The sequence below is a fragment of the Helianthus annuus genome, chromosome 13 (genome assembly GCF_002127325.2).
Source record: "Helianthus annuus cultivar XRQ/B chromosome 13, HanXRQr2.0-SUNRISE, whole genome shotgun sequence".
Classification (NCBI taxonomy): domain Eukaryota; kingdom Viridiplantae; phylum Streptophyta; class Magnoliopsida; order Asterales; family Asteraceae; genus Helianthus; species Helianthus annuus.
Window position 1 is genome coordinate 95711404 of NC_035445.2, and position 26423 is coordinate 95737826.

A 26423-nucleotide genomic window follows, 5' to 3' on the forward strand; every position below is an offset into this window, starting at 1 on the left:
TTTACCCATTCCGGGCTTGCCAAAAATTAGCATTTTCGCTTCCATTACAGCGTTTGTGTACGTACTTATATTCACCGATTTATTTGTATCTTTCTAATCACTTAATCCACATTTAACTTCTTAATTTATTTTGATCCATTTAGGGGACTTTTAAGCATCTAAGCATCAAACTCGCTATTTTCTTTTCGCACCTCATCTTTCCATGCTAATTAACTACTTATCTTCCACCACAACTATTTTTGTGGTGGATTTAGCACAAGGAACCCACAATTATTTTTTTTTTGCCTAGGACTTTTACATGAATCTAAGGATTTCAAAATCAATATACAAGTTCCTAAACAACCTCTAAGGGTCGTTTATCCGGTTCACCCATCAAGGGATTTTTGGTTAATCTTTTAGTCCCTCGTTTTACTACGAAGAACTTACTAATTACTTGACCAAAAAACTCACTCTTAACTATAAACCTTTCTGTGCGTACCTGGCTCGGGTCATAGGATTGACCCATTTAAATACCTTTCGCTATTAATCACTAGTTAATAGCAGCGCGAACCATATGTTATTTCATGTGATTACAAAACTCAACAAACGGTCATTAGTTATTACTATCAACACCATTTGACCCGTTTAATCAAAATGACAATTTATCACTACGAGATGGTATTTAATTACCGTCTCACTCCTTTAACCTACTCCGGTTTACCCCTTGAGTTCATATTACTTAAAGGTCATTTCTTATTTAGTTGACCCGTTACGACTTGCGCTTTGTGATGTCTATTTAAATCTCTTTATTAATCCGTCAACTCATGTCCGGATCACCATTTTACCTCTTTAACCCGTTTATGGTTTCTCACCATTTTCACTTATTCCAACCTATATTATTTATGTCGGAACATCATATTTCAACTACTAATTTTCCTTTATCCATTTTCAATACACACAAGTAGGTATTCTATAAAAGGGTGTAAGCCTTACTTACCTTGCATCCGATTTTGCTCTTTTTCCGTGCATTCGATCCGTTTGACCCGCTTCTTTCCCAAGCCTCCACCTAGCTCGTTAAGCGTCAAACTATGATCATTATTCACAAGGTGGTTAAATTAGTCATTAACAATCACGACTATTCCACCTTACGTATTTTCTATGTCAAAAACTACTATTCGACTTCATTATTTGTTAGTTCAACTTACCAAAAGTTAACTACTTTTGATCACATGATTTACACAGTTAGTCTAAATCAACATGATGTTTAGAACCCCTATCGCTTCATATTACGCATAATTTACCATATCATTCAAATGCGTGTTTCACTTGAAATTTCAACATTACAGTTTTCATTTAGGCATTTTAACAAACACCTAATGGGCATAGTTTTACACATTTACAAACTAGTTCATAACTAGTTATTTTTACCAAGATTAACATCAAAATCAAACCTCTATGTCTAATGTTCACGAACTACATCTAGAACTTGTATTATAACATCAATATTTATAAATTTTACATTCTAATTCAAGTGTTCATCACCTAACTATAATACCCATTTAACACATATATGGGTAATCAACAATTTCCTAGTTTTCAACATTAATACATCAAGTTTTTCAACTAGGATTTGTTCCTAACTAATCATACTTCTCTAATTCGGCTATAACCTCTACGATTATTACATAAATCGCATCTTGTTATGTTAATCAAAATTTCACAACTTCATGAATGTCAAAAATTCGACATACCTTATGATCCCCTTGACTTGGTGATCGTTTATTCATGTTCATGCATTGATTTGGGCCTTGATTTGAGCTTCAATTTGGTGCTTTTGTTGAAATTAGGGTTAGAGCTCCATGGGAGCTTTCCCCTGGTCGATCTCCACGCACAGTCTGTGTGTGTATATTTTTTTTTTTGTTTTATTAAATAACTTTTCAAGTTGTCCCACCTTGGCCCCTCTTGTTTGGTTAATTTGTTTAGTAGGCTACCACCTACTTATTTCTAATAATATTTCGTCTTGTTAACTGGGTTAAACATTCCTGGTTAACTTAGTGGGTTCGAGTAGATTATAACTCGTTTTATTTTAAGTCCCGTCAACTCGGGCTTCTTATATTTTTTGTTTTCTCAAAGCATTTATTTTCCCTTTTAATTAATATTAGGATTATTTGTTTAAGTCCTAATATTCACCGGGTTAATTTTTACCGCTAACGGTACTTTACCCGCTCTTTGGTATTAACGAGGTTTAATTACTAAACCTGTTTTCGGGGTGTTACAAAAACACTGATGGTGAAGACCAAACTTCTGTTAGGCCTAAACAGATGTTTTAAACTAGTCAACAAAGGTTTAAAGAACATAATTAATTAATGTAACAATGTTAGTGAAGACAAATGTTTAGTGTATTTAATCAGTTGTTAATTCCATCAGATGTTTTAACATATGTGGACGCTTTTCTGTTAGGAATGTTAGACGTCGCTATCAGGGTGATGTCAGCACTGATTGTGAACAGATTGTACTTAGTATAAATAGATCTCACCTGTTAGATATCTATTTCATCACTTGACATCCTTATTGGACGAACAGAAGTGAGTGATCAGGCTGAGGGGAAGTGTAAAATCATTCTTGTAATCTTTTGATTATACTCATTAATAAAAGTTTGATATCTTTCCAAATTTGTGTGTTCATATAATTCCGCTGCACTTTCATCTTATACTATCATTCATGCATAATTATTTCACCTAAAACACACAAGTTATAACTCAGATCCTAACAGGTTCCTATAGAAGGCTTACAAGATAAACACTACCATAAACTAAGCATTGTCCACGTAAAGGATAATGGTTTTTTAAGTTTGTTATGTTAAAACCTTGCTATGTAGCGTGTGAATTATATGGATTGGCTAGATGTTTTTCATGAAAATTCCAAAGAGATAAAATCGAGCTGAAAGCTAAGACTTTAAAATTGGAACTAAGAAACATATTATGCTAAGACTCCCATTATCCAACTCATGCCATGTCATCAACCAATATTCTATCACTAGTGATAGAAAATATAGTGGGGGTGGTCATTAGTGATAGAATTCCATCACTCACTAATTTTTTAATTTTTTATTTTAAATTAGAAATTAACAATAAAACACTAAAATTATAAATTTCACTAAATTTAAAACATATTACTTGAATTTAACATACTAGAAATCATGAAACATACAATTTAAAAAAAAAAACCTACTCCTCGTCCGAATCATGAAACTCCAAACCTAGAGAACCTACTAGTTCGATTAAATCGTATCTCAACCGAAAGTGAGTTTCTTCATTACGTAATTCTAGTTGGATATTTTGTGGAACTTGAACTTGTGTAGGAGGATCCGGCACCCAATCCGGGGATATTGCACGTCCGTCTCCTTTGATTATCATATTGTGCAATATGATACATGCATACACTATGCCATGTATTGATTTCTTGTTCGTCGCACGAACCGGTCGGTGTAGTATACCCCATCTACACTTTAAAACACCAAATGCCCTCTCAACATCTTTTCTTTCCGATTCTTGCAATTTTTTGAACACGATTTCTTTAGACTCGACAGGAAATGGGGGAGCTTTCACAAAAACAGACCATGACGGGTAGATACCATCCACAAGAAAGAAGCCTCGTCTATAATGTCGTCCGTTAACATAGAAAGGAGAGGAAGGTGCGGTACCATCCGTTACGGTTTGAAACAACGGCGCCGTGTGCAACACATTGATGTCGTTGTTTGAACCTGGAACACCGAAATACGAATGCCAAATCCATAAATCATTCGACGCCACCGCTTCTAGTATGATGGTTGGTCTTTTGATGTCTCCCCTAAAATACGCCCCTCGCAACTCTCTTGGACAATTTTTCCACTCGATATGTGTACAATCGATGCTACCGAGCATCCCAGGAAAATGCTATCTAGCCTCGTGTGCGGCGTAAATACGTGAGATGTCGTGGCTCGTCGGTTTACGTAAAAACTCTTTAGCATAAAACTTAATGACCGTGTTTCAAAAAAATTGCAAACATTCACGTGAAGTTCTGGCCGACATAGCTAGGTATTCATCATATTGATCGGGAGGGTTACCTGTCGCTAGTTGGCGAATGACGGACGTGCATTTTTGTATCGGCGTGAAACTTGGTTTGCCCCTCGCATCGTAACCTTCTTGAAACCATTCCTCGCTTGCTTCGATGTCTCCAACAATCTTTAAAAATAATTCTTTGGGTAAACGAAACCGATCTCTAAACGTTTCGGCATTGTAGAGCGGATTTTCCACAAAATAATCGTTCATCAACACTTCGTTGGCACATATACGATCACGGTCGACCATCTTCTTCTTTGGGCGGAGGGACTCGGCATCAAGTTCGTTATACACCGACACAAAATATTTTAGCGTCTCGTTGTCGGAAGACGACTTGGTATCGCTATCGCTAGACATTAGAAACGTCGAATCCGTAGGGAATTCCATTTGAGAAAGATATAAATTGTGTGAAATGGGTTTAAAATGGTTTAAAGATGTAGATTGGTGTGTGTAAAATGGTTTAAAATGGAGATATAAATAAATAAATGGTTTAAAGTTTTTTTTTATTGAATATTACCGTTTAATAACGGTGAAAAATCAAGCAACGGTCCAATTTTTCAAACTTTTCAACGGGTGAAGGATTCAACGCGTTTCAAATATAACGCGTGACCACCATGGAAGCGGCGGTGTGCGTAATGCCATCACTCGTGACCGGGCGTCCATCACGGACCGCCCCGCCTGGCCTTAGTAAGCTTAAGCCAGTCAAGAGATTTTTATACATATAAAGCATATCCTAGAGATGGAGATGTAATTTCATAATTTTCTAAGACCCTTGTTACAATGTTTGAAGCATAGGGTACAAGTGTTTTATGCAATAGTTTCTAATTTTCCCATATCTAATAAACTTCTCTTAATTAATACATTATTTAATACATAATTATTTAGTTCACTACATTAAATATTATCTTATTAAAAAAATCTTTAAACTAATATTTAAATTTACAAAACTTTAAATTAGCATTTGAATTTACATTTATTATTTGTAATTTTATAACTAAATAATATTTATATTAAGATTATCTTATTTAAATAGTTAACTTAAATTAAGATTTATCTTAGTTAAATATTTAAGTATTTAATTTTATATACATGCAAAAACTAACTGAGACACAATAGTTTTGATAAAAACACAATGATTTTGATGAAGGGTTACCGCCAATTCTTTCTAAAATGTAACTTAAGACAGAATGATTTGAATAAACATAACTTTGAATGAAGGTTTGCCACCTATTCTTTTTTAGAAAAAATAAGAAGGTATAGCAACTTCCCTATGAAAATATGGGTAGGGATATGGTAAAAAGTGTCTAAAATGTAAGAAGGGTAAGAAGTGTTTTAAACCATTGGATATTCGATCTAATGGTTGAGATCAATAGGGTATAAAAATGTAAATTGTGTTTTAATTAGAGGGACTTTATGTAAAATTAAAGGGCAATAGTGTCTTTTTCAATGTTTGAAATATGGTAACCATATCATACACGACCAAAAAACTCCTACATTTACTCCTTTTCCCTTAAATATAGGAATTAATGATTCACCTTAATTGTAGGAGGTCTTTGGTTGCATATTCGTCATACATTATCATAACGAGAACTGTAATCAGATTCATGGCATGGTATTTTAAAACATCTGGATAAATTGACTATGATTCAAGTCATGGTGTTTTATCTGGAGACATTGTTCATGGCGTGGTGTTTTAAACATCTATGATTCAAGTCATGGTGTTTTATTTGGAGACATTGTATAAAAATCGTAAACACCATGACTATGATTCAAGTCATGGTGTTTTATCTGGAGACATTGTTCATGGCGTGGTGTTTTAAACATCTATGATTCAAGTCATGGTGTTTTATCTGGAAACATTGTTCATGGTGTGGTGTTTTAAACATCTATGATTCAAGGCATGGTGTTTTATCAATACGAAACATTCCCAGATTTTAAAACACCATGACTATGATTCAAGTCATGGTGTTTTATTTGGAGACATTGTTCATTGTGTGGTGTTTTAAAAATCTATGATTCAAGTCATGGTGTTTTATCAATACAAAACATTCCCAGATTTTAAAACACCACGATGAACCCATATTAGATCTTGCAAAATGGACGACATACTTGATATCAGTATATACAGATTTAGTGGCCATGGTCTACATTTTAAGAACAAAAAATAGTAATACATTTGTTGGCAATCTAAATCTCACTTTCACTTCATTTTGTGGCCACCATCATAAATGTATAACTGATGTTTTATGGCATACGTAGGTGAAAATGGAATTGAATCTTGCAAAAAAATAGGACGGCAGTTTTTTTTCCAGTTATCTTAAAACTCAATTAATTGATAAGAAAGGTAAATTACTAATATACCCTTTTGAATTAATTAAGATAGAGGACACTTGTCATCACCAAATTATTTCTCACACTTCTTACAAAAGTATGACTTTATACAGGATACTTTACCATGAAAATATATATATAAATTGTATATTGTAAATTATATTAACCCTTTGTCTAAAAGACATGTCCGTTAGCAAAGTTATTTACGGAATTATAATTACCAAATAATATCCGTTTCAAAAAAAAATTACAAAATAATATGAAGCGTTGTGAGTTTAATTTTAATGAAACTAAAAATTAAGGGTTTTTTTACATATTTCCCCCTCCTAAGATAACTTATTATATATTTACCCAGTCATAAAATTCAATTACATATTTCCCCTTCCTAACCCATATATATTACATATTTCCCCTCCCTAACCCATATATATTACATATTTCTCCTTTTCATTAAAATTACTCTTATTGAATGACTATTTTACCCTTAATGATCTTATTAAATGAATATTTATATATTTCCCATTTCTAATATCATCAATTACATATTTTCTCAATTCATATAGTATTTCCTTAAACAATACCATAATACTCCTAATAAAAAACACAAACTTTAAATGTAATCCTTACTTGTAGGATTAAAAAATTCAAGAGCAAAAGTTTCTCTGTTAAAGACCAAAATATCTCCAACTTTAAGTGTACGAGTGAGTGTGATGGGGTCGATACAAGTGCCGAACCGGAAAATCAAAAAGACCAACAGAGATACAAGAATACCTCTTTCTTGGTGCAAGTTATCTTCCGTTTCTCCGATCAGGTGCTTTTTGTCTGTTTGATGTTCAAAAGAAACAATATATAAGAATATTCATGAGTAATGACTTAACATTCTAGGACTATTCCTCATATTTGTCTTACCAAAAATCCATGGAAAACTATATTCAATAAGCCTAGCAGCATTTGTTGGGATCTATAAATATATGAATAACGTTGAGTTACGAATTGATGGATAAATGGATTATTTTTGTGATAAACGATACTTACAAAGTGTTTGCAAAAATCACATTTAGGATGATAGTGCTCCTTGTAGCAAGCATTATCATAAGGATAATTTCTCAACATGGAAAACTATATTTAAAAAAGCGATGCAGAATATCATGAGTCAATATACATTAAGATTAACGAAGAATTGGAACATATGGAAATAATCGTAAATACAAGGAAAAAGGAAACAAAGGGATGGGTTATTATAAGGGTAATTGGGTCATTTCCTTAAAAAGAAGAAATATGTAATTGAATTTTTAGTTTGGGGAAATATGTAATAAGCCCTCTTAGGAGGGGGAAATATGTAAAAATCCTAAAAATTTAACAATCGCAAACGGTGATCCCATCGGTTGAAAATCAGGCATTTTCTAAAATGAAATGGTGTGGTATATTATTTTGATCCACATGATTTCTCTTAACACCGCCTTTCTAAATTGAAGGTGTGTAGTTTTTATTTCAACTATAGCTAAAATATAAATAGTTTTATTGTACAAAACGTATGAATATAAATATCTTTATTGTACAAAACATATGAATAGCATAAAAATTAAAAAAAAAAACACGATAACATTTTCGTAATTATTTACCCGTAGAGTAATTATCAAAATTACTCTATAAATGATTTTGTAGGATAATTTTGATCTTGTAGAGTAATTTTGTAAAATGTTATTGTAGGGTAATTTTGATATTGTAGAGTAATTTTGATCTTTTACGTAATTATCAAAATTACTCTACAATTGTATTTTGTAGAGTAATTTTGATCTTATATGGTAATTATCAAAATTAATCTACAAATGTATCAAAATTACTCTCCATCAAAATTACTCTACAATTTATCACACAACATACAATTCAAAATTACTCTACAAAATCATTTGTAGAGTAATTATGATACTCTAAAAAATTACCTTACAAGATCAAAATTATCATACAAGATCATTTGTAGAATAGTTATGATACTCTACAAAATTACTTTACAATATCAAAATTACCCTACAAGAACATTTTACAAAATTACTCTACAAGATCATTTGTAGAGTAATTTTGATAATTACTCTACGAGTAAATAATTACGAAAATGTCACCGTGTTTTTTTTTTTCATGTCTTTCGTACGTTTTGTATGATAAGTCACTTTGTATGTGAACTTAACTCATCAAAATATATTATAATAATACATGGGTAATTCGCAAATGTCTCTAATTTATGAATTTAACATTTTTTTAGTAACACATATGTAGTAATTTGTAATAGTTTCTAACTTATTAAGATGCATTTTCACAATAGTGAAATTTTGCTATTAAAAATTATTTAAAAACACGTATGTTAAACTAATACAATATTTTTAAGATAACTAGAGCAAAACAATTAACAGTTAAATCATTTAAAATTTGACACATTAATGGCACACAAAATTTCCAATCTAATATAAACTATGACATATTCACCAACGCCATTTACACCACCGTCATCTTATCTCTACGTGTAACGGTAACAACACCATTTATTCAAACGTTTTCTTATTTCTTCTCTCGCAGATTCTCTCACCCCTTCAATTTTTTTCTCTATTTTCAATAGTCGTATGACTTTGGCTCGTCCATGAATTTTCGTCGTATGTTTTCATTTTTCCATCCTAAGTTTCGATTCCCGTATGTTCTCACTCTCATTCATAAAGACATTCATAATTAATATCCCGCCGTAACGTACGGGTTAACATCAACTCGTTACTAAACATTGACATAATACAAATGCCTAAAAATAATATGTGTTTAAAGTATGTTTGGTTAGATTATGGTCTTCAAAAGAGGCTTAGTGACAGCCGCCACATCGCAGGGTCAACTCCTAGTTATTTTAAATAAATCTCTAACAGGTTTTTCAAATAAATCTCTAATATGTTTTTCTAATTTACCTATTTACCTATTTATTAATTTTAGAACAAAATAAACAGTAATTTACCTATAGATGAAATTAGAACACAATGAACAGTACCGGTATTGGGTACCAGAGTACCGATATCCAATTTATCAAATCGGGTATAGTTTTGGTTCTGAATCGGTACCGACTTTTAATATTTTCCGTATTGGTTCGGCACCGGTATTCACCGGTTTTTATCCTCAAATACCGGTACCATACCAGTACCGTACCATACCAGGTATATTCAGTACCGGTACCCACTTTTGGGATTTTCGGTAACGGTATTTTCGGTACCAGTTGGTACCGAGCTCATCAAATCCTGTAGCAATGCAAGTAATTGTACCGTTTAGATTACTTTTCATACACACTGTAAGTAAACTGTATTTCGTTTGAATGAGGTTTTATATACAAAACAACTTATTTTGTTTTCTTTTTTGTCTTTTTCTATAATGAATAAATTGTAGCACGTAAAATTAACTTGAATATTTAGATTATTGATGAGCAAATCATATCAAATCCTGTAATCAAACCGGTATCGTATCGGTACCAAATTTACTATACCAATCATTTTCGGTACCAATTTGGTACCCACCTTTTGGCGTTTACAGAATCGTTACATTCGGTTCGACACCGGTCTAGCACCATACCTGTATTTACTGATTTTTACCTTCAAATACCATACCGTATGGTACCTAGCATTTTTGGTGCCGGTACCTAATTTCGATGATTTTCCGGATCAGTACTTTCGGTGCCGTTACCAGTACCGAGCTCATCCATATTTTAACGTGTTAGCACCGTAATAACTAAACTGAAAACAACCGAATTTCCAACGTGTAGGACGTGTGGGTGCTATTATTAATCGTTTTTTTAGGAAGAAGTGACTATCGTTACCAAGTCATTTTTATTTATGTTTTGATATTTGGTATCTGTTTGCTGTTGCCGAAACACGTTTTGCAGACATTAGGTCCCCGCCGCAACGCGAGGGCGGAAAATCAACTAGTTATGTGTTGAATTTAAAACTATATGTTCTCACTTAACAAAAGATAAAGATGTTGTAGGAACTAGGTTCACTTTTTATTAAAATATATTATAAAATAAATAATATAATTACGAGACTCTTGTTATTTGTGGGAAATTCGACTATTACAATATCGGTTACAAAACTAAATAAACGAATATAAAATACAACTAAATTGTACCAATCTTGATTCAAAGGGAATGTCTTTGAAAACTTCAATCGCACCTATGAGATCGAAACTCCGCTGCAAGACAAGCAAAATTATTGACGGTTTTGGTTGAGGCATGTGTTTAACACGCTTCCCTTAAAATAGATTCCACGCCTCCTCTCAGACGGTTCTGTCTCCCAGGGTACAACAACCGGAACAGTATGTGTACTGCCGGAGATGGCACTCGCACCCGAGATAGCATTGGGTATCATGGTGTTCTAATTTATGTGGGAAAATAAATAAATATAAGTTGGTGATGGTGGAAGAATTAGAGAGTACTCCTCTTTAAATTTTATAAAACTTTTCTCTAGTATATCTCTTTCATCTCATTTCTTCTCTATTTTCTTTTTTTTTCATCCATCAAAGAGTTATAAGTTCCTTTTATACTCAAAAATAAAACTTCATATTTAATTACTATTGTTTCAAGATAATTATAAGCATAAAAACCTTCGTTATGAGTCTAGAGAAAAGTTACATTCATGACATATTAATGTCATATTAAATAAAATAATAACACATAGCAAAACTTACATCATGACTCTTGAATAGAGATTAAAAGTCATAAAACCATCAATTTATGACAAAGATGAATTTATACTAGAGTCACCAAAGCTTAGAAATATTCACTTCAATCACCAACTTCGAGCATCGATATTCTATTCATTTTAGCTCCATTTTGGACATAGTTTGATTCATTATTATGCTGCTCTCACAACATAGAACACAAACCCACGAATTATTATTTATACAACACATATATAAATATAGTTATTGATGTCCAAAATATTTAGTGAAAACTCATTTTAACTAAAATTTCCAACAGATGTCGAGTTCAATAAATTTCTGGTAAATTACCTCAAACACATGTAAAGGATTATATATGAGTCGAGAGATTGGGATCGAACAATGGTTTTAGATAAACCTTCATGTGTGTATTAAACTTAACGGATTACCAGGGAGAGTGTTTGATTTTATACTTCACCAAATTATTGAGTGTTATTATGTTGTGTAATTACGACCGCTAGTTATAAATATTATAAATACGCATACGACCGCTAGTTATAAATACTATAAATACGCTAATATGTTTCCACTGTTATGAATATCACATAGAATTTACCATGTAGATCAAGATTTACCTCTAAGATTTCACCCAAGCAAGTGGATGAACTATTTGTCAAACTTATGGGTAACCCTTGTCTACTAAATAGTTAATCTTGTCCACCAAATAGTTAACCTTGTCCACCAAATAGTTAATTTTTTTGTACTATAAATACTAGCTCAAGGTAGAAGGGAAAATGCACCTCATGTATACACTTTTATAAGTTATACAACTCTCTTCTTCTCTCTCTTATAACATTTCTAAAGTTCTTAAAGTTTTAGCATTAATCTTGTGTTAATCCTTGTTATATTATAACACGTTATCAGCACGAGGCTCTAGCCAAGGAAACGTTCAAGCAATTATAATAAAAGTAAGTATTTGATTAATATATAAACTATAATTGTTATGATAAACTAATACCAGTGCAGATGTATCTTACAATGGACATACGATCGTTGTTGGACTACAAAAACGTAACATGTCTTTTTATGTATCGTGGGATTGTTTTCCTTTAGGAAACCCTGTTATCCAGACACTCCTATCATAAAAACAATTAAGTCCCATACTTAAAAAAATGAAAAAAAAATTAAAATAAAGAGACTGAAAGACTTAATAGCACTTGTATTTATTTATGTGTCTAACTTTTATTTATACGCACATACTAACATTTAATTTAGAGTTTACATTCATGTATACTAACATTTTTATTCTTATTATTGTACATCCTAATTCTATATCTTATAAAATAACATTCCTTAAAACATCATTTATTATATATACATATACATACATACATACATACATATATATATATATATATATATAACCGTTGTACAATGGCTATAAAACGGTAATATAACCGTTACAAAACGGTTATAATTTACCACTATAAATAACCAATTATCAACCTCATTTTTTCCACAGCAAACACTCTTCTTCTCAAAGTTATTCAAGAAAAAATTTCGAAGATGATTCACCCGGTTTTAATATTGGCCGGCATAATATTAATATTGTTGCCGACCTTACACCTCATCTTTTCAGTAGTTATGTATTCATTTATTTGTTTATAGCTGCACCTTTATATGTTTTCTCATTTTTAATGAGTATTTAGATTTTAATATTTATCTTATTTATGTTTAGCAACAAAATGGCAAACATAGCAAAAATTGAATTCCCGGTTCTTAATATCACAGGAGAAAATTATATGTCGTGGACGGCACATGTTAAGCGACATCTCAAGTCAATGGGTGTTTTGGAAACTGATGCGTGTTAGGTGTTATATATATTAGATGTATATTTTAAGCCCTTTTTACACTTTTAGCCAAGTTTTAAATTTATAAAACACGATATTTACTAACACCAAACACACATATGGGCAAGTGCACCCATCGTGGACGTAGTATAGTGTTGGTAAGATACCGAGGTCCTCCAAGGACACAAGAGCTTTTAGTACCGGTTTATCCTCAACGTCTAATCAAATCAAAATGTTAGAAAAAGATTTTTAAACTAAGAAAATAAAACTAACTAAAATGCTGAAAATAACATAAAAATAAAAACAGATAGACAAGATGAATCACTTGGATCCGACTCGTGTGTTAGTGTAACCTTTGATTATTTTCGCACTTTTGCACTTGTTTAAGAGATTATCTTAGTTATTGTAGTAGGCCCCTCTTTTGAAGGCGACGTTACCCTCCACCCAGTAGTTTGAGTCAGCAAGGATACAATCCTAAAGGGTCGGATTATTGAAAGATAATTAATTAAGTTATTAATGCATAATGTGGTAGGCCCCTCTTTTGAAGGCGACGTTACCCTCAGCTAAGTAGTCTGAGTCAGCAGTATCACACCCTCAAAATCCACATGCGGAGTATTACCGCGAGGCGTGTGACGACCAGGATCTTAGCCACTAATTATTTTGAACGGAATAGTTATGGTTATAAACATTAGCATATTTAGTGACCCAATTTAAAATTTTTCAAAACATAGTTTAAGTTCGCAGCGGAAAAGGGAAGAAAACGTATCATAATTGAAACCACAAGTTTAATAACATGTTACTTACGACCCACGCACTCCATCCGATTGCAACGTCCGTCCAAAGCTGTATCGAGCAACCTGCAAAGCATGCAGTAGAGTGTCAACATAACGTTGGCGAGTTCACGTGTTTGCAGTTTTCCAGTTTTAATTCCAAAAACTTGTTTTAACCAGTTAATTACCCCGTTTATACATGCCATGGGGAGCTACCCCATAAGTAAGCGACTAAACTGTTTTTCCAATACCGAACACTAGGTAACCGTTGCGTTTCCGCAGGATGCCCCGATGTCAATGTTCTATCATCATTGACGGATGCCTGAGTACATTAGTTCACGACCGATCCCATACCATGGCACGGTGTGAGGTTGGTAAGACCTAAATAGCGCTATCAACTAATAACCCGTTCGCCTGGCCCCGGCGACTAATCGGTATTATGTATAGTAGGGACTTGAGTGATAGAGTTTCGTTTAGTGTTGCTCGTTGCATTTCCGTATAAACAGTAATTAACTAAAAGCTCCCAATAACAAGGGAAGAAAGTAAGTTTGTATCCCTCACCGGGGATAATGTTGTTACCCGTATCCCACACAAGGAGATAGAAATACCGCATCCCTCGTAAGGAGATAGTAAGCAATTCCAAACCAGGAAAAGTTGTTTCGTTCCGTTTCCCAACCACCGGGAACGCATGCTTTAAGTAAAAAGTAGTGAACTCACCTTTGCTTTGCTCGGTAGTTAATTTACTCGTGTTACGTTGGTCAACCATACCCTATTATGGTTTATAAATATTTATTAGGTTCGTGAGCAAGTAATGGCATGTACAACTACACATATTTAGCACATAGCACGTAAGTCACACTAGCATAGCAGTATATGCGTCATTGGGCCTATCCTATCATAAAAACAGTTAAACAGTTAACAGTCAAGCATTAACAGTAGCACACAGTCCAAAATATCAGTTTGTGCGGCCCAATAACTAAGCAAGGCAGTCCAGTCGAAACCGGGTGGTCTCGACTCGAGAACAAGAGGTCCCGAGTCGCAACCACTGGATTCTAGGTCGCAACAACTCGTCTCGAGTTGTGAACATTTGAGTCGCAACCGTAGAGGTCTCGAGTCGAGATCATGAGATCTCGAGTCGCAATCGTGCGGGTCTCGACTCCTGGAGTGTCTTGTCTGGTTTCGAATTGTCCCTCAATGGTCTCGAGTCGCAACCGTAAGGTCTCGACTCGTAGACTATGCAGATGCTTCTAGAATTTCCATGTCAGTAATACCCAATCAGATTTCATAAGCAGGTACTATCCGATCAAATTTCATGAGCGTGTACTATCCAATCAAAAGTCACTAACATGTTTTCAACATTCTACCAATCCAAATCGGATCAATCAACTTATTCTTCAAATTTTCATCGCATATTCAAACTGTTCATCACGTTCATAATTCTAAGCGGATTCTAATCAACCATTATCTATTACTGATTTATCACTATATTCCACCCGAAACATATGCAGCCATTTTATCACAAAAATCACTCTATCATGCACCTTAAACATCATCAAACACTTTTATATCATATAACAGTCTTACGAGAAATATCATATCATCATTATTAATCATCAGGTAACAATAGCCACTCCTTCAAAATGATTCGAAGCAAACAGGTACTTAACAGTGAACAAGCAGTGGATTATAATCAACTTCATTCCACTAGCTACATCACTAGTCATTCAAATACCCATATATCATGATCCATTCTTAACACTACACCATTAGAACATCATCAGGTTATGATAAATAAGGAAAACACACAATTCTAATCTTAGTTCAATATGAACAATATCCAAATTTCACATAACAGTTACTATTATACATCCAAGGCTCTTTATATCTATCATCTACATCATACAAACAACTCACTAGTATAAAATCAGTTTGTCATGTAATTCCTAAATCACACTCTAATCATATGTATACCACAACAGTTATCAACCGCAAATTACTCAACCAAATCCGTAATATAATCACAACAGTTTCAAGTATTTTAGGATCCTTTTTGTATTCATAACACAAACAAGCAGCCAACCATTGACAAGATCAAAACATAAAACATAAGTAAACTGACCGAAGGGTTGTGGGTGCGACCCGAGACTGAACTTGACGAGACTCGAAGCTTCAAGCCCCCGACTGACCCGAACAAACGAAGCCAAATCTGACCCGGTCGGACTGCTACGAGACCTGAACTGGTTGGGTCAGCGCCGGGAACCCGAACTCGCACCAAACTCCACCATTACCTCTTCTGTTGCAACCCGAGCCACTACAGTTGCTAGCCGGAGCCTCCATCGTTAACACTACAGTCGCCGTCGTAGTTCACCGAAAACACGGAGGTCACCGGAGAAGGCCGACCCATCCTCTCTGTCGTCTCTTCCTCTCACTTGTTTTCGCCGTTGGAGTAGTGGTGGCCGACTGTCAGTTTCGGAAGAGGAGGTGGTGCTGTGAGGTGAGGACGAGGAAATTGTAAGGAGGAGGAGGATGGAGGGTGCGTGTGTGGATGTGCGGATATTCTCGTCGAAGGAGTTGTCACCGGAGACAGCCGGAATAACTCCGGTCATCGGAGTTGCAGGGGAGAAGGGGCAGAGGTTAGGGAGGGAAGGTGTCGGCTGGGTTAGCTGAGGGTGTAGGGTTTTTAGGGGTGTTTTATAGTGTAGGGTTTTTAGGTGGGTTGAGTTGGGCTTAGGCCCGAGTGTGTTTGGATCCGCAATGTTATGTGCCTAGCTCCAACGTACTGGCCCATTTATAATAACTCGTGCGTAAATAATTGGAATTCTCGTCGTGAATTATTATTATTTCGCAAATAATAATAATAATAGTAACAATAATAACAATAACCACCATAGGCTCGTCTCTCGACGATCAGGATCAAGGGTTCAAGCTGTCACATTCTCCCCATGTTACTGGAATTTCGTCCTCGAAATTTAAGCAGAAAGTCAAACGTTACGCTCTATGTGTATACACATACTCTATTACCGCTCGTAGATACAAGCAGTTTCACGAGCATCCACAAAACAAACATGTAAGTCACATAGCACACTCAATCACGTTGCACGAAAAAGTCACGTAGCATAAGACCCACAGAGTTTGTACGTATTTCACATAGTACAGATTTTCACAAACTTAACTATAACATCCAAGACGCGTACAGGAAAACCCAAAGTGTCACATTATCCCCAAGTTCAAGAAATTTCGTCCCGAAATTTAGCGCGCAGCCACTGACAAGCTAGTGTGATTAGACGTTTTCGTGGGGTGTCACATCATCCCCATGTTGGCTGGAAATTCCTTCCCGAAGTTTAGTTGTAGCTTCAGTGCTGGAAGTTATGTTTGTAAACAACTGGGGATACATGCGCATCAGCTGGTTTTCCCGTTCCCAGGTAAACTCTGGGCCACAGCGTGAGTTACAACGAACTCGTTCTGTTGGTTACACTACGCTCGAGGGTTTTGATTTCTTGATCCCTGATTTCAACCGGTTTCTCAACGAAGCGTAGTTTGTTGCTGATCACGAGTTCCTAAAAAGGAATAACGAATGTTTCATCTGACAGACACTTCTTCAGATTAGATACGTGAAAGACGTTGTGTACCGCACTCGACTCTTCAGGCAGGTTTAGTCTATAACAACCTTACCGATCCCCTCGGTAAATTTCGAACGGTCTAACATATCGCGGATCAAGTTTGCCCTGTTTGTCAAAACGTACCACACCCTTCCAGGGTGAAACTTTAAGTAGAACCCAGTCTCTGACTCGGAGTTCTAGAGGTTTCCTACGCTTACCCGCGTAGCCTTTCTGACGGTCTGGAGCTGCCGCCATGCGTTGCCTATTCTGGGCAATCCTACCTGTTGTGTCAAGTGCAAGTTCTGGGCCGGTAATTTGGCTTTCGCCCAACACAGAGGTGACCGGCATCTGCGTCCGTGCAATGCCTCAAATGATGTTGCCTGCATGCCAATGCGGTAGCAGTGGTTGGAAGAGATTCTTCAAAGGGAAGTGTCACTCGTGTCAAAGGACGATAATACATGTTCTCAGCATGCGTTGGAGTGTTTGGATGGTGCGTTTGGCCTGACCATCTGTTTGCAGGCGATAAGTGATGCTCATGCCTAACTGTGAGCCAAAGGTTTTTGTATCTAGTCTGAGGCGAATCGGATACAGAACGTAGGTTTCGATCAAAAGTGATAGCAGTTGGCACTCCGTGCCCCCACAGCTACTTCTATTAAGAAGATGGTTGTAGGTTCGGAAACTTATCGGTTTCTTGGGTTGCGTGGCGTTACTAGCAGACACTTCACCAATGCCTTGGATATGATAAGACAAGATAGAAGCACCTCGTAGAACATCTTTCAATTGCTGGAGTTGCGGTATTGTGCACCTCCCTAATGTCAGGTGACACTCCTTCGGGTCAAAATCGTGAGGGGTTTCGCGTATGGTCGAGAAATGCGGGCGTTGCAATGTTTAAAAGTCGTGTGCGGGAAACTTAACGCAGGCGGTTTTGAGTTGTAGAGGTGCCAGGGTAGCGCAGAGGAGCCGTTCGGACTGCCTCGGGTCTTCGGAGTAGGTTCAAATATCATCAAAAGAAACAAGCGTCAAATTTTTGACAGGATGGAATAAATTAGTGCGTCGTGACTAAGTGTTGATCATATCAAGTTCGAAGGACAGTGCTTGCGATACCCGTTACCCCAGGGTATCCTTGGCTCGTTGCTCCAACGAGTAACATTCATAGGAAGTAGTTCGTTCAAACGAGGATTTGTGCAGAGTAGAGTAGGATAAGGATCATGGAATCCGTGAATCATAACACGAGTAGCGAGTTGATGCAAGAAAGGAAGTCATAACTGTTGCGTTCAACTTGAGACAAAGCATGACGGCTTTGGGATCAGCAATAGAGATTTATCAGATGTCAATGAGGTAGCTGGTCGTACACAAGCTATGGGTGTTTAGAATCAAGAACGTTGCTTGCTGATGAGAGGTGTTACGTCGATAAAGTTGGCGCAAAATGAAATAGCTAGAGAAGGACGATCGTCATGCGGGTCTGTAGGTTTCAGGGTTTACTGAGGCGTCTGACAGGATGTGATTCCTCAAATCGGTAAGTAATCAAGTTCGAGCGGTTTGTTCTAAGTTGCGCGAATAAGTTTGGAGTAGCGTTCGCGTCGTCGAGGGGGGGGGGTTTCGATGTGAAATAGTAAAAACAGGTTTCCGAGAAAGTACGATTGAAGTAACACGCTGCTAAACTTCAAGGGCTAAAGAGTTTGTCGACTAAAGGTCGACGTTGCTGGATTCACCAACTGATAAGAGATCTGGTCAAGGTTCCTATACGAAGAAACGTGAATGCCGTAATAAAGAAACGATGGAAGTGAGGATACCGTTTTAAGCAATAAACATTGATTCGAACGGAAGCTAGTGAAAGGATTCGTAGGATTAGAAAAGTCGTCAAAGAATAACGGTTATGGTAAATGAAGGATGAGGTAAGCATCAAGGTCACCGTACTCGTCGGTGGGTTGACTGGCTCGTATCCTTGTCTAGCCACGTCTTCAAATACACCGGTTCGTAGGAAGGATGTCAACTTGCTGGGTTTTGGGGCGTGCTAAGGTATGAGCAAGGATTAACCATGTAACGGGGAATTTAGGAGGAAATAACTTCGTGGTCGATGGAGAGGTAATGCGATTGCTGGCACCACAATGAGAAGCACACACCACCCAGGTTTTACGTGTTGGAGACGTGCAAACAAAACTCGAAAAGTGTAGACTTACTAGAACGCTTCGAGGATCCAGGTGATCAGTCGTGTGAGGGAACAAGTCTCACCACTTAAATAAAAGAAATACGCAAGTAAAGAGAATACGAATGGCGTCGTCGCTTCTTCAAATATCTCATGATATGGGGGTGGCTCCCCTTTGGCGATTTGTTCTCGTAACTTCTCTATGTGTTTCGTAACAGGCCTCTCCTAAGCAAGTATATCGAGCAATCGTTCACCGCGCCGATTCGTTCCAATCCAGGGGTGTTATTAGGACGTACATGGATGAGATGAGGGCTTGGAATAACTCGTTCCTTGCCCTTAGCGTATCATGGTTTCGAACCAGGTTTAGGAGGACTCGCTCCTGTTTAACACGTAACAAGCTAGCCTAGCCTTCGTATGATCCACTGGATTAAATACCAAATGTACGCACATATATGCCAATTATACACATACACACATGCGTGTTCACACACATAAGTTATACACAAGTAAATGTCGTTAGCCTACCATTACCAGGTGAGCATCTGATGTTGACGAACCTTGCAATCCGGAGTGTGGTGTAGTTGTGGTTTCCACTAAAGAACGGTTATAGTCTGGTTTTCTTATAAAAATATTTTATTTCCCAAACCAAAATATTTTATATTTAAAAACCTAGTTCGCTATAACCAATGGCTCTGATACCAATCTATCACACCCTCAAAATCCACATGCGGAGTATTACCGCGAGGCGTGTGACGACCAGGATCTTAGCCACTAATTATTTTGAACGGAATAGTTATGGTTATAAACATTAGCATATTTAGTGACCCAATTTAAAATTTTTCAAAACATAGTTTAAGTTCGCAGCGGAAAAGGGAAGAAAACGTATCATAATTGAAACCACAAGTTTAATAACATGTTACTTACGACCCACGCACTCCATCCGATTGCAACGTCCGTCCAAAGCTGTATCGAGCAACCTGCAAAGCATGCAGTAGAGTGTCAACATAACGTTGGCGAGTTCACGTGTTTGCAGTTTTCCAGTTTTAATTCCAAAAACTTGTTTTAACCAGTTAATTACCCCGTTTATACATGCCATGGGGAGCTACCCCATAAGTAAGCGACTAAACTGTTTTTCCAATACCGAACACTAGGTAACCGTTGCGTTTCCGCAGGATGCCCCGATGTCAATGTTCTATCATCATTGACGGATGCCTGAGTACATTAGTTCACGACCGATCCCATACCATGGCACGGTGTGAGGTTGGTAAGACCTAAATAGCGCTATCAACTAATAACCCGTTCGCCTGGCCCCGGCGACTAATCGGTATTATGTATAGTAGGGACTTGAGTGATAGAGTTTCGTTTAGTGTTGCTCGTTGCATTTCCGTATAAACAGTAATTAACTAAAAGCTCCCAATAACAAGGGAAGAAAGTAAGTTTGTATCCCTCACCGGGGATAATGTTGTTACCCGTATCCCACACAAGGAGATAGAAATACCGCATCCCTCGTAAGGAGATAGTAAGCAATTCCAAACCAGGAAAAGTTGTTTCGTTCCGTTTCCCAACCACCGGGAACGCATGCTTTAAGTAAAAAGTAGTGAACTCACCTTTGCTTTGCTCGGTAGTTAATTTACTCGTGTTACGTTGGTCAACCATACCCTATTATGGTTTATAAATATTTATTAGGTTCGTGAGCAAGTAATGGCATGTACAACTACACATATTTAGCACATAGCACGTAAGTCACACTAGCATAGCAGTATATGCGTCATTGGGCCTATCCTATCATAAAAACAGTTAAACAGTTAACAGTCAAGCATTAACAGTAGCACACAGTCCAAAATATCAGTTTGTGCGGCCCAATAACTAAGCAAGGCAGTCCAGTCGAAACCGGGTGGTCTCGACTCGAGAACAAGAGGTCCCGAGTCGCAACCACTGGATTCTAGGTCGCAACAACTCGTCTCGAGTTGTGAACATTTGAGTCGCAACCGTAGAGGTCTCGAGTCGAGATCATGAGATCTCGAGTCGCAATCGTGCGGGTCTCGACTCCTGGAGTGTCTTGTCTGGTTTCGAATTGTCCCTCAATGGTCTCGAGTCGCAACCGTAAGGTCTCGACTCGTAGACTATGCAGATGCTTCTAGAATTTCCATGTCAGTAATACCCAATCAGATTTCATAAGCAGGTACTATCCGATCAAATTTCATGAGCGTGTACTATCCAATCAAAAGTCACTAACATGTTTTCAACATTCTACCAATCCAAATCGGATCAATCAACTTATTCTTCAAATTTTCATCGCATATTCAAACTGTTCATCACGTTCATAATTCTAAGCGGATTCTAATCAACCATTATCTATTACTGATTTATCACTATATTCCACCCGAAACATATGCAGCCATTTTATCACAAAAATCACTCTATCATGCACCTTAAACATCATCAAACACTTTTATATCATATAACAGTCTTACGAGAAATATCATATCATCATTATTAATCATCAGGTAACAATAGCCACTCCTTCAAAATGATTCGAAGCAAACAGGTACTTAACAGTGAACAAGCAGTGGATTATAATCAACTTCATTCCACTAGCTACATCACTAGTCATTCAAATACCCATATATCATGATCCATTCTTAACACTACACCATTAGAACATCATCAGGTTATGATAAATAAGGAAAACACACAATTCTAATCTTAGTTCAATATGAACAATATCCAAATTTCACATAACAGTTACTATTATACATCCAAGGCTCTTTATATCTATCATCTACATCATACAAACAACTCACTAGTATAAAATCAGTTTGTCATGTAATTCCTAAATCACACTCTAATCATATGTATACCACAACAGTTATCAACCGCAAATTACTCAACCAAATCCGTAATATAATCACAACAGTTTCAAGTATTTTAGGATCCTTTTTGTATTCATAACACAAACAAGCAGCCAACCATTGACAAGATCAAAACATAAAACATAAGTAAACTGACCGAAGGGTTGTGGGTGCGACCCGAGACTGAACTTGACGAGACTCGAAGCTTCAAGCCCCCGACTGACCCGAACAAACGAAGCCAAATCTGACCCGGTCGGACTGCTACGAGACCTGAACTGGTTGGGTCAGCGCCGGGAACCCGAACTCGCACCAAACTCCACCATTACCTCTTCTGTTGCAACCCGAGCCACTACAGTTGCTAGCCGGAGCCTCCATCGTTAACACTACAGTCGCCGTCGTAGTTCACCGAAAACACGGAGGTCACCGGAGAAGGCCGACCCATCCTCTCTGTCGTCTCTTCCTCTCACTTGTTTTCGCCGTTGGAGTAGTGGTGGCCGACTGTCAGTTTCGGAAGAGGAGGTGGTGCTGTGAGGTGAGGACGAGGAAATTGTAAGGAGGAGGAGGATGGAGGGTGCGTGTGTGGATGTGCGGATATTCTCGTCGAAGGAGTTGTCACCGGAGACAGCCGGAATAACTCCGGTCATCGGAGTTGCAGGGGAGAAGGGGCAGAGGTTAGGGAGGGAAGGTGTCGGCTGGGTTAGCTGAGGGTGTAGGGTTTTTAGGGGTGTTTTATAGTGTAGGGTTTTTAGGTGGGTTGAGTTGGGCTTAGGCCCGAGTGTGTTTGGATCCGCAATGTTATGTGCCTAGCTCCAACGTACTGGCCCATTTATAATAACTCGTGCGTAAATAATTGGAATTCTCGTCGTGAATTATTATTATTTCGCAAATAATAATAATAATAGTAACAATAATAACAATAACCACCATAGGCTCGTCTCTCGACGATCAGGATCAAGGGTTCAAGCTGTCACAAGCAGTGATACAGTCCTAAGTAGCTGGGTTAAAGTTTTAATAGTAGTTTAACTTATGAGGGGATCAAAGAGTTTGGACCCCCGCCATCCAATACCTTTGGGTATTGAAGAAGGTCCTACTAAATTTGACCCAGGTCCTTTGCAGGATCTATACACTGAACAATGGCAAGACTCTTACCAAACCGTTCCCTTAACCCCCAACCAGGTAGCCAACATACCTCCATATAGACCGTGGAGATATGAATGGTGAAAATCTTTTATTTTATATAGACAGTAAAATAATGCCAAGACACCACGGACAAACGATAAGGAAGAATCACCGTCAACATAAGAAACTAGTAATTAAAGTCATTAATACAAAACCAACTAAAAAGTGCAAAAGATTAAAAATAAAAAGTATTACACTAAACACTTGTCTTCACCAAGTGATGTAAGAGACTTAGGCAAACATGGCCTTTGATTGTCAAGAACTCTTACGATCAATCTTGGATCCCGAGATGACTCACACACTCTATGATGGACAATGGATGATGGTAGTGGATGATGGTGTTATGGTGGTGGTGGGTGGTGGGTGAAGTGTGAGAGAGGTGGTGTGCCAAGGGATGAGTTGAAATGGCTCCAAACACTCCTATTTATAGGCTGAACAGAAGCTCGGGCACGGCCCCGTGCCCGCTGGGCACGGCCCCGTGTCCATCCTTGTCTCTCTCTTCATTAATTGTAATTCGCAATTACAATAAATGCGCCTGCAGGAAGTTGACCACGCCCCCGTGTCCGCTGGGCACGGCCCCGTGGTGGGCAGTAGAAGCTTCTAAAGGTTTGTCTTTTCTACTGCTACTTGGGCACGGCCCCGTGCTCGCTGAGCACGGGGCGTGTTCAGTCTTCTGTTTTCTTAGTTTTGCTTGGGAAGATGTTGTCGAGGGGTCGGGCATTCCACTTTTGTTCCTTTTCTTGTATTTATGTTAGATTTTGCTGTCTTTTTGCTTCTTTTGTTAATTTGAGCTCATTTAATCCTGAAAATACAAAAGGAAGACAAAAGCACACTTTTTCCAACATTAGTACTAAAAAAAGGGTTAGTTTTATGCCACAATTGATATAATTTATATGTTGCATTTTGTGCATATCAGAAACGATAACGGAGTGGAACGATTGTAACGATCAAGAAAAGGCAAAAGCCGATGTCTTCCTCCATAAACGCATTGATGAGATGTTACAATTTGAATATTCAAATTTTGAGGATCCATACGTTTTGTGGGAAGATTTAAAAAGCAGATTTAATAATTTAAGGGAAGTTTTACTTCCCACTGCTAGAGATGAATGGAACAATCTCAGGTTCCAAGATTTTAAAAAGGTGAATGAATACACCGCTGCTTTGTTCAGGATATGCTCAACGCTCCGATTTTGTGGGCAAACTGTTATGGAGGAAGATATGTTGGAGAAAACTTTCTCCACATTTCATGCATCAAATATAAACTTGCAACAACAATATCGGTTGCAAAAGTTTCAAAGATATTCTGATCTAAATTCATTTCTCCTCGTAGCAGAGAAAACAATGAGCTACTAATGAAAAATCATCAAGCTCATCCCACTGGATCATTAGCCATTCCAGAAGCAAATGCTGTTATTAATGATGATATTAAAGACTCTGGAAGAAAATGGGGACGAGGCCGTGGCCGTGGCCATTTTGGTAAAGGTAATGGTCGCAATTATTCCTTCAAAAGAAATAATAATTTCCGAGGTAATTCCCATGGTCGTGGACGTGGTCGTGGACGTGGTCGCGGTCGTGGTCGAAATCAGAGAACCCCCAATTACCACACGCCGCAAAATAACAATCCCAACCAGTATAACAAAAGGAATGAAGCTGGTAGGTCCGAAAACAATGGCACTTCTTGTTTCAGATGTGGAAGTGCAAACCATTGGTCAAAGGCTTGTCGTACACCTTCACATTTATGTGAACTTTACCAAGCCTCTCTCAAAAGAAAAGAAAAAGAGATGAACCATGTGGATAATTTTAATGATATCAACGTCGAACTGAATGTCGTCGACTTTATCAATAACATGGAACTCTGTAACGAATGTTGCTAAACCATAATAATTATACGCAACAATTATGTAATTTCCTTTATTATAAGTATCTTTATTATGTTTCAGTAGTCTTTCTTTTCATATAACGTTTTCAACTAATAAAATAAACTTCTTATTATAAATAATTCACAACGCCTTCATTATACACTTATTATGATTTCTCTTTATATTTTCAAGATTAAAATGAATACCACTGAAGCACAAGAGCAGACAAATGATGCAGATATATGTATAATGGATAGTGGAGCCACACACACTATACTTAAATCTAAGAAATATTTTTATGAGTTGAAACCAACAAAAGGAACCGTTGATACAATATCAGGTCCTACAAACTTGATAGAAGGAGTGGGAAAAGCTAATTTAATATTACCAAATGGTACAAAGCTCTTAATAGAGAATGCTTTATTTTCCCCAAAATCAACAAGAAACTTGTTGAGTTTCAAAAACATATATCATAACGGATATGATACTCAGTCAAGGACTGTTGATAATAAGAAATATTTACACATCATGAGCAAAGACCATATATTGGAAAAACTACCAATGCTCCACTCTGGTTTGCATTATACACACATTAATGTGCCTCAAGCACATATGGCAGTAAAGGAAAGTTCTTGTGATCCTGAGACATTTAACTTATGGCATGACAGACTAGGCCATCCAGGATCTACAATGATTAAAAGAACTATTGAAAACACACATGGCCATCCATTGAAATATCAAAAGATCCCCTAATCAGATAAAATGCCTCTATGTACCTCTTGTTCACTTGGAAAACTAATTACAAGGCCTTCATCCTTAAAAGTTGACAAGGAATCACCAATGTTTCTTGAAAGAATTCAAGGTGATATATGTGGACCAATTCATCCACCATGTGGACCGTTTAGATATTTCATGGTCTTAATAGACGCATCCAGCAGATGGTCTCATGTCTCTTTATTATCAACTCGTAATGTTGCCTTTGCAAAATTTCTTGCTCAAATTATCAAACTACGAGCACATTTCCCTGCTTACACTGTTAAAAGGGCGAGACTTGATAATGCTGGTGAATTTACATCACATG

The 26423-nt window shown here is 37.0% G+C and overlaps 2 protein-coding genes across 2 annotated transcripts; both read left to right on the top strand.

Moving 5' to 3' along the window:
• The first annotated feature begins 22868 nt into the window (after positions 1 to 22868).
• Positions 22869 to 24836, top strand: LOC110901368. The gene is made up of 2 exons (XM_022148199.1): positions 22869 to 22989; positions 24400 to 24836. Exons 1-2 carry the CDS (start codon positions 22869 to 22871, stop codon positions 24834 to 24836), a joined length of 558 nt encoding a protein of 185 aa, XP_022003891.1.
• Positions 24836 to 25357, top strand: LOC110901367 (DEAD-box ATP-dependent RNA helicase 40-like). The gene has a single exon (XM_022148198.1). It carries the CDS (start codon positions 24836 to 24838, stop codon positions 25355 to 25357), a length of 522 nt encoding a protein of 173 aa, XP_022003890.1.
• The last annotated feature ends 1066 nt before the right edge of the window (positions 25358 to 26423 follow it).